General features: G+C 51.5%; 1 protein-coding gene across 1 annotated transcript; it reads right to left on the bottom strand.

Annotated features, from left to right (window-relative positions):
- Window positions 1-752: 752 nt before the first annotated feature.
- On the bottom strand, window positions 753-3480 carry LOC149856458 (protocadherin beta-16-like). The gene has a single exon (XM_090020498.1). The coding sequence runs from the start codon at window positions 3267-3269 to the stop codon at window positions 810-812; it is 2460 nt and encodes an 819-aa protein (XP_089876624.1). The 5' UTR covers window positions 3270-3480; the 3' UTR covers window positions 753-809.
- Window positions 3481-8271: the final 4791 nt, after the last annotated feature.

Below are 8271 nucleotides of genomic sequence, written 5' to 3'. Positions count from 1 at the left end.
TTTAATTAATCGCTGCGAGTTCAACTGCATTACCTGGTTAGCAAAAGCCAGCAGAAGTAGAGAGAATCCAAGTAGAGGTATCTTTCCAGGAAAGAGTAGTTCATAAAAAAAAATCAAGGCGGGGATCAAATGGACGCGACCGGCTTCAATGTCCCTCTCCTGACGTCCAGTGAAACGATGGTACTGTCTCGCCAGAGCAGGGCGATGAAAAGAGAAAGAGGATGCTCGGTCTGATAGGATCTGATGGCAAAGTAGGGGACCCAGGCAACAGACTTGGAATGAGCGCCCAGAGCATAAAGGAATGCAGAATAATGGCCTTGGAAGGAAGTGCTGAGGAATCCCCCTGGAAACATGGTTATGAACCCGGGGGATGCAAAAATAGCAGTGATCCAAGAGAAAGAGAAAGGCACAGGGAAAAGCAGAATCGTCCCCACTGAGAAGTGTGAACAAATGGGATTTAATAGTAAAAATACATCCGGTGCTTAAAATATCCCCTTGAAGAAAATCTCCTCTACTATTACACTCTTCTCCCAAAGCACACACTTTCAGTTGACTGCTATTTTGAAGGAATGCTACAACTCAGGAAGTCATAACTGACTCTGGATATTGCTCCTATCATCTCTCATTTGCTTATATGAGATGTTAACGCTCATCTGTTGGTTGCACATGGTTAATGTAATCGATACAGTCCTGGTTGCAAGAATCAGTACCTACTACACCATAAAGGAAACAAAGTAGACTTGGAAAAAAGAAGTAGACTTGGAAAAAGGAAAACACATGAAGATTCGCCAGTGGAAACAACTGAGGACCTATTCATAGAAAATAAAGGGCGGAAGAGCCCACTCAACCCTTACCTGATCGGCCCCTCCGGTGAGAAGATCGCCGTCCTTGCCGGGGCCTGTCACAGCGCCGCCCCCCTGCTGCGGAGGGCAGGGCACGAGGGGCCTCAGAAACCGGAATTCGCTGCTCCCCGAGCCCGTGCTCAAGCACACTTCGTAGCGGTAACTCCTGGACAGGGTGCCGGTGCCCGTCACATCCACCCAGTCTCTCGGCAAGTTGCCGTCGCCATACACCGTGCCGGGCGCAGTGCTGTACTGCTCCCCGCCCCCTCTCCTCCGGCACACCTTGACCAGGACAAACGTCGCGACGGAGAGCAGGAAGAGGAAGGACACGAGGCACAGGGAGACGGTTAGGTACATGGTTAAAGCGCCGTTCTCGGCCCCTTCGGCGGCGGCGGCGGCATCGGCAGACTGCAGGTAGGCGTCGGAAAAGCCGTCCACGAGCAGGATGTTGAGGGTTGCGGAGGACGACAGGGGCGAGTCTCCGCTGTCCCTGACGAGCACCAGAAGCCTGTGCTTCACCGTGTCGCGCTCCGTGAGCGGCCGGCTGGTCCTGACTTCGCCGCTGTGCGGCGCCACGGCGAAGAGCCCCGGCTCGGTGGCGCGCAGCAGCTGGTAGGACAGCCAGGCGTTCTGCCCCGCGTCCGCGTCCACCGCCACCACCTTGGTCACCAGGTAGCCCGGCTCGGCCGAGCGCGGCACCAGCTCGCTCCAGGCCGCCGTGCTGTTCTGCAGCGGGTGCAGCACGAAGGGCGCGTTGTCGTTCTCGTCCACCACCACGACGCGCACCACGGCCTCGGAGCTGAGCGCGGGGGCCCCGCTGTCCGCCGCTCTCACGCCCACCTCCAGCTGCCTCGTCTGCTCGTAGTCCAGCGAGCGCAGCGCGTACACGCTGCCGTCCGCCGAGTTCACCGCCACGTAGGCGAGCGCGGGCAGGGCGCCGCCGCCGGCGGGCAGGAGCGAGTAGGTCACCCGGGCGTTGTGCTCCGCGTCCGCGTCGGCGGCGCGCACTGAGCCGATCGCCGTGCCGGGCGCCGTGTTCTCCCGCACGTGCATGGTGTAGGCCGCCTGGCTGAACACCGGCGCGTTGTCGTTGACGTCCGACACTCTCACCGTGATCCTCTGCTCGGCGGACAGGCTGGGGGCGCCCTGGTCCCGCGCCACGATCGTGATGTTGTACTCCGACACGCTCTCGCGGTCCAGCGCCCGCTCCGTGACCAGCGCGTACGAGTCCCGGAACGTCGCCTTCAGGGAGAAGGGCAGCGCGTCCTCCACGGAGCAGGCTGCCCTCCCGTTCTCGCCCGAGTCGCGGTCCGTGACGCTGAGCAGGGCCACCACCGTCTCGGGGGGCGCGTCCTCGGGGATGGGGCTGACGAGGGAGGTCAGGGTCACCTCGGGCGCGTTGTCGTTCACATCCACCACCTCCACCACGACTCTGCAGTGCGCCGACAGCCCCCCGCCGTCCGTCGCCTGGATGTACAGCTCGTAGGTCGCCCTCGTTTCGAAATCCAGTTCCCTTGTCACCCGAATTTCCCCTGAGACTGTGTTGATATCGAACTCCTTGCTATTTTCCTTGGATTTCTGGCTGAAGGAGTAGGAGATTTCCCCGTTATTTCCTTCGTCCAAGTCGGCGGCAGAAACAGTGACAACCAGGTAATTTCTGGGGCTGTTTTCCAAAACCTGGGCTTTGTAAGTGTCGCGGGAGAAAACGGGGAGGTTGTCGTTGGCATCGAGGACGACGACGCGGATTTGCGCAGTGCCGGACCTCGGCGGGGAGCCGCCGTCCAGCGCTGTGAGTAACAAGTTCATTTCTGGCTGCTCTTCCCTGTCTAAAGGTTTATCTAGGATCAGCTCTGCGTACTTCATACCGGTATTCTGAACGCGAGAATAGAGGGAGAAATAACTGTTAGTATTAAGGCTGTAGTTCTGGAGGCTATTGTTCCCCACATCGAAATCCTCGGCTTTTTCCAAGGGAAACCGCGCCCCCGGGGGAGTTGCTTCAAGGATTTGTATGGTAAATTCATTTTCTGAAAACATTGGGGAATGGTCGTTTATGTCAGTAACCTGCACCTCGGCCCGGTACGACTGCAAGGGATTCTCCAGCACTATCTCAAAGCGGACAAGGCAGGGCTCCGTCTGCCCGCACAGTTCCTCTCGGTCCAGTTTCTCTTTGATGAGCAAGTCCCCCGTCTTGCCATTCAGCTGGAAATGCCGGCTCGCGGCGCCCGACACCAGGCGGGCCCTGCGAGCAGACAGGCTCCTCGGCTCCAGCCCCACGTCCTTTGCCACATTCGCCACGAAGGACCCGCTCTCCATTTCCTCGGGCACCGAGTACCGCACCGTGTCCGACCCGATCGCCCCCACGCACAGGAGCACAAGGACAGACGCGGCTTGCCTGCTCCGCTTTGTTCTGCTCTCCGTGTCCGCCATGTCTCTGCCGGAGGCGGCTCGGGGCGATCCGCGAGAAATATCGCTAGCCCAGGTTCATCCCACCAGCCCGATCTGCTAAGGCTTCGCTTGAGAGGCCAGAGGGCGAGTTGTGCCGATATCTTCTGTGATATTCTCAGAGGCAAGAGACGAGAGAGCCGCTTCAGCTGCTGCTCCCGGTTCCTAGACCCAGTGTTTTCCTGCCGGAGAGCCGGGACTTTGGCTGCGGCTGGTCGCGCTGTCCTCGTCTTAGTCAACGGCGCCACCAAGCGGCAGGACGTTCTGCTTGTTGCTGTTCTTTTTTTCAAATGTGTAGTACAGCTAAGCTGCGACATCCCTTGACACTCAGCTTTCTGATGTGTAATTTGATTAACAGTTTTCCGAAACAAAGGGCAGAATACACGGAGAAGTCACCGTATCAGAAGAAGAGGAGGAGAAACTCCGACACAGTAAGCTGCTCTGTCGCCGCTGCCTCCCTAACTGGTGAAAAGTGCAGCAGGATTCGCCGGAGCCTGTCGGGGAGCCGGAAGGATTGCTGAGGGACAGGGCTAATTAAGGGCGGCTATATGCGTTTCGGGAGGGGGAGGAAGAACCCACAGTTGCAGGTGCGTTTGAGCATCATAGGATGAACTGCCAAGGTCACTGCTTGACATATCAGATTCCTGCCTTCAGCTCTGCTGGTCAAGAATCATGGATTTCTTCCATTCTTGGACCAAGCCTCTGGGGCAGGCCACTGCCGAAACCACTAGTTTGCTGGGCTGCCTCCGTTGCCCACCTGTTGTTTGTTTTGTATCTGTGACCAGCGGTGAATCTAGTGACCACCAGCAGCCGTCTGAAACAGAAATGCTATTTCATTTCCACAGTAGCAACAAAAACATTTAAAGTACACTTTATCCCGAACAGCCCTCCTCATACTAAGCCAGGTGTAGGTTTCAGTCGGTTTCAGCAGAATAGATCTCAAACCACTACTGCCTTTTGAAAAAACAATTGTTCTTTTCTACCTGACTTTTCTTTTTTTCCCCTTTTCTTTTTTTCTGAACTCGTCTTCTCTTATACTATCTTGTCCTTTCTAATTCCTGAACGTTTGACATCGTTTTCCCAAAATAGTTTATCAAGGTCCACAGGAAGTTTAGCCATTTTCCTCAGTGAGCTACTCTTCTATTCTCTTTACGAACTCTCCTATGTCTGCTGGGAAGTAGCTCCTCTAAATATATAGTCATTCTTTCCACTTGCCTTTTCTCCTTTCCCTAAATGAACGTATGAACACAGAAAACATCCCGTTGATCAGGTCAAAACCCAATCTACCTGATTTAGAAATCAAAAGAAAATAGGGCTGGAATGCCCCTCCAGAGGTCACGTCCTCTCGCTTTCCTAGTCAAACCTTATAAATATCCATTTTTTTAACCTTGTAGTAAAACTACTGTTAAACTTGATACAATAAATGGCAAAGCACCCTATCGTCGATGACTGGTGCGAGTTGTGGGGGGACATACCCCCCTCCCCCAGATACCAGTCAGCGACGGGGAAGGCGGGGGGCAGCGGCCAATAGCGCTGACTGGGGAGGAGGGCTCCCCCGCTGTTGATCTCACTCAGCAAAAAGTGGCCCCGCTCCCATGCCAGTTCTCGCAGCGGGGCACCCCCGTGCACCCACTACACGTCGCCACTGCACTCTCTCCAGCGACATGTAAAGCAGCGAGGTCATGGCAGTTTATATCCCAATTTCGTAAAAGACTGTGAATAAGCAATCAGGATAACTCAGGCCATGCCCTCGGTATAGGGACAGGCAATCCTCAGTCCAACCCGGCTCCCCTGCCTCCCTGGCCAGGGCAATATGACCATAGGGTAAAATTCCCACATCTCAATTTGGGAATTGGCCTGACACAAAAGGGAAGGGCAAGGAACTTCCTGCATTATGCCCCAGCAGGAGCAGTGGAACACTCCTGTAAAAATCCCCAGCCTTGGGGAGACACCCCGTGTCTGAGGAAATCTTAAAGACACTGATACACGTTGCAGAAAAGTGGGTGCTATATGTGTTTGTGGTAGGGGTGGAATTCCCTCCCAACCCCATGCAGCAATAAGCAGAACCCAGAAGCATAGGAAATATCCGTAATGAGGCATCTGCATGGCTAGCTTAAACCATCCCCAACCAGTAGCTATCCGATCTTTTCCTGAACGCCTCAGCGACGGACACTCTACTACCTCCCTAGGTAGTCTTTTCCACTGTTTCACTGTTCTGCCACTGCCATTTTTCCTGATATCCAATCTAAATTTTGCCGCAACTTCAAGTCATTGGATCATGTCCCAGTCTCTGCAGCAAAACAGGAAAGGTTTTCTTCTTCATGGCAGCTCTTCAGATACTTGAAGACCGCTACCATGTCCCCGCTAAGCTGCCCTTTCCACACGCTGAACGTGCCTCGCTCTTTCAGCCTCTAAACTGCCTGAAGATAAACAATGACTACCTTCCTCCACAACCAGAATTCCCTTTACCCCGTGCAATATTCCTCTGCAAGGAAGCACTCTATTTACCTTCCTCCAGACATGCCACCTAGGAGCTCTCCTGAACCCCCCTGATCTGGTGGTCATGCTTCTGCAACCTCCAGAGCCAGACTGCCCCCCTCCTGCCACATTTTTATTTTTTATATTTTATTTTATATTTTTATATACCACCATGGCCCTCCTCCCTTCTGTTCAGGTGCCTACCTGAGGAGCCACAGGTGCATCCTGATTCTGCTTGCCAGCTCAACCCTAGGGTAACTTACTGATGCTGCCCACTGCTGTAATAATAACTTGTGTCCCATACAGGGCTCTAGTCCAGCGTGCTACCAGAGTACAGCTTCCTCAGAGGTAAGTATTTGTAGCAGGTACCTATTCCCTGGCAGCTCATAATGGGCAGCTTTCCTTGCCTAACGCTCTCCCTGCTGCTCCTTCACCCTTAAAGTAAGAGGAGCATTTGGCCCTCCATTCTACCCATCCACTGGAAGTATATTGAAAAGTTGAGGAGGAACAATAGTGTCACTCTCCTATCTCTCTAATAAGCACAACAAGCCACTACTTCACCTATTCCTCATCTGTTATTGGCTTTTGGATACTAACTTAACCTGTCTGGAGCCTCATGGTGAGAGACCTGCATCTGTGGTCATGAGCAGCTGGTAGGACAGCCAGGCATTCTTCCCCACGTCCGCTTCCATCACTACTACCTTGGACAACAGGTCACCTGGTTTGGCCAGGCAGGATACTTGGTGGCTGAAGGCTGATGTACTGTTCTGCAGAGGGTGTAACACAACTGGTACATTATCATTTTTGTGTATTACACTATCAGGCATGACTGCCTCAAAGCAGAGTGCAGGGACCCGGGTGGGACTATGTGGGAGTCTTGTATGTAAGGAAATCTTTGTGTTCCTAGTTCATATCGTAAGCAATGGAAAGGCCACAATGTAGAAATGAAATTACAAAGAGCAGATTGTAAATTCTGGACCCAGTTCTTATAAGTATTTTCTGATGGAAGCTTTCCTTTGTTGTACCACTCTTCTCTCAGCTTCCAGTTTAAAATTCATTTTGAGTGGTTTGGCATAAACTGGATAGCCACAGATACCAGAAATAAGGAGAAAAGAGTGGATGTTTCCTTCCAAAAGACAATAGTTCATAAAAATCATAAAGAGAAGTAATAAATGGAATAGTCAAGTTTGAAATTTCCTCTTCAGGTGTCTACTGCAACCCCACTACTCTCTGATCATAACAGGGTCCTGAGGGTAAAAACCCCCAGTCTGATATTTTCCCTGCCAATTAATAGAGAATTCACATGACTTGCTCATTCAGCTCTGTAAAATTAGAAAAAGGTAATGCTTTCAAATCCTGGAAGGCAAATCTTGATCTGTCAGGTAAAGTTATTGATAGCTAGACCCAAATTATCTGTGGGCAGGCTTGGTGGCAGGAATATGGAGGGCACAGAATAAGAATCCATCATTGAAAGAGATGCCGTTTCCTATCAGCTCATGGAAGGACTCTAAAGAATACACCCAGCAGAGATGCTCCTTGCAGTGTTACTCATGGGCAGGAAGCAGCTCACTCACTATACAATATGCACAAAATGCTGGAATTGCTTAATGCCAATGCTCAGTGTTTTGTGGAGAGGGCACCTACACCAGGGTAAATAATTAAAAACCAGGCTCCCAATCAGGTGTGAATCTAGGATGAAAATAAACTGAAAATAAACTGAAAAGAACTAAAGAAATTCTCACAGAGCAGGAAACTGAAAGCATTTCTGAACTACCTGTCACAGTTCTACCCAATGGAAGCTGCATGACTGTCACCTGTTTTTGAGTATGAGTATTGCTGATACTGGACATCAGTTTCCTCGTGTGGGGTTCAGAAGACATGCCAGGGCAAGTTGGTGTCTACATTCCCTCCTACTGTTGGCCAAGGTGGCACAATGATGTTCTGTTGCTCTTTGCGCTTCATTCATAGCAAAATGGCAAGCTCACCTGTCATGGGCTATATCCTCCAAGAACCTTGCGTCCAGCCCAGTAGACTGTATGTGCTGCTAAATGCAATCCTTGTAGTTATATTTGGGACAGCCAGCCTTCCTACTGCCTTTTTCAAATTCACTGTACAAATCTCTCTTAGGCAGTCGATTGTTGTCAAGGTGTATGATGTGGCCACCCATTTTGTCCTAGTCTTTGTTGTAGGTGTCTGAAAGCTGAGGCAGCTGACTCTAAACATACTGAAAGTTCTTTGCCAATGCTGGTCTCATCAGTAGTTGTGCTACCTAGGATATTGTTTAGTTGGCTGTCATTCAATTTTATTTCTGGTGGTAATGGAGGTAATAGGTTTCTGCCATAAGGTGGCTAGTACAGGACTTCGGTTTTCTTTACATTAATACAGAGGCCCAAAACGGATGCAGCATAGGCAAAGAAATTCAGTGAATGTTGCAGATCATTCTCAGAAAGGTCACTGGCATCCAGTAGTTCCTTTAATTCACTGTGTTGGGATTTGCTGTTTGCCTTGA

Source organism: Crocodylus siamensis, chromosome 10 (genome assembly GCF_052110815.1).
Source record: "Crocodylus siamensis isolate JL-2025a chromosome 10, ASM5211081v1, whole genome shotgun sequence".
Classification (NCBI taxonomy): Eukaryota; Metazoa; Chordata; order Crocodylia; family Crocodylidae; genus Crocodylus; species Crocodylus siamensis.
Note: the sequence above shows the minus strand (reverse complement) of the source record. Positions and strands in the feature narration are given on the sequence as shown.

Coding starts and splice junctions, on each gene's coding strand:
- LOC149856458 (XM_090020498.1), bottom strand. CDS start 3,269: ATGGCGGACACGGAGAGCAGAACAAAGCGGAGCAGGCAAGCCGCGTCT.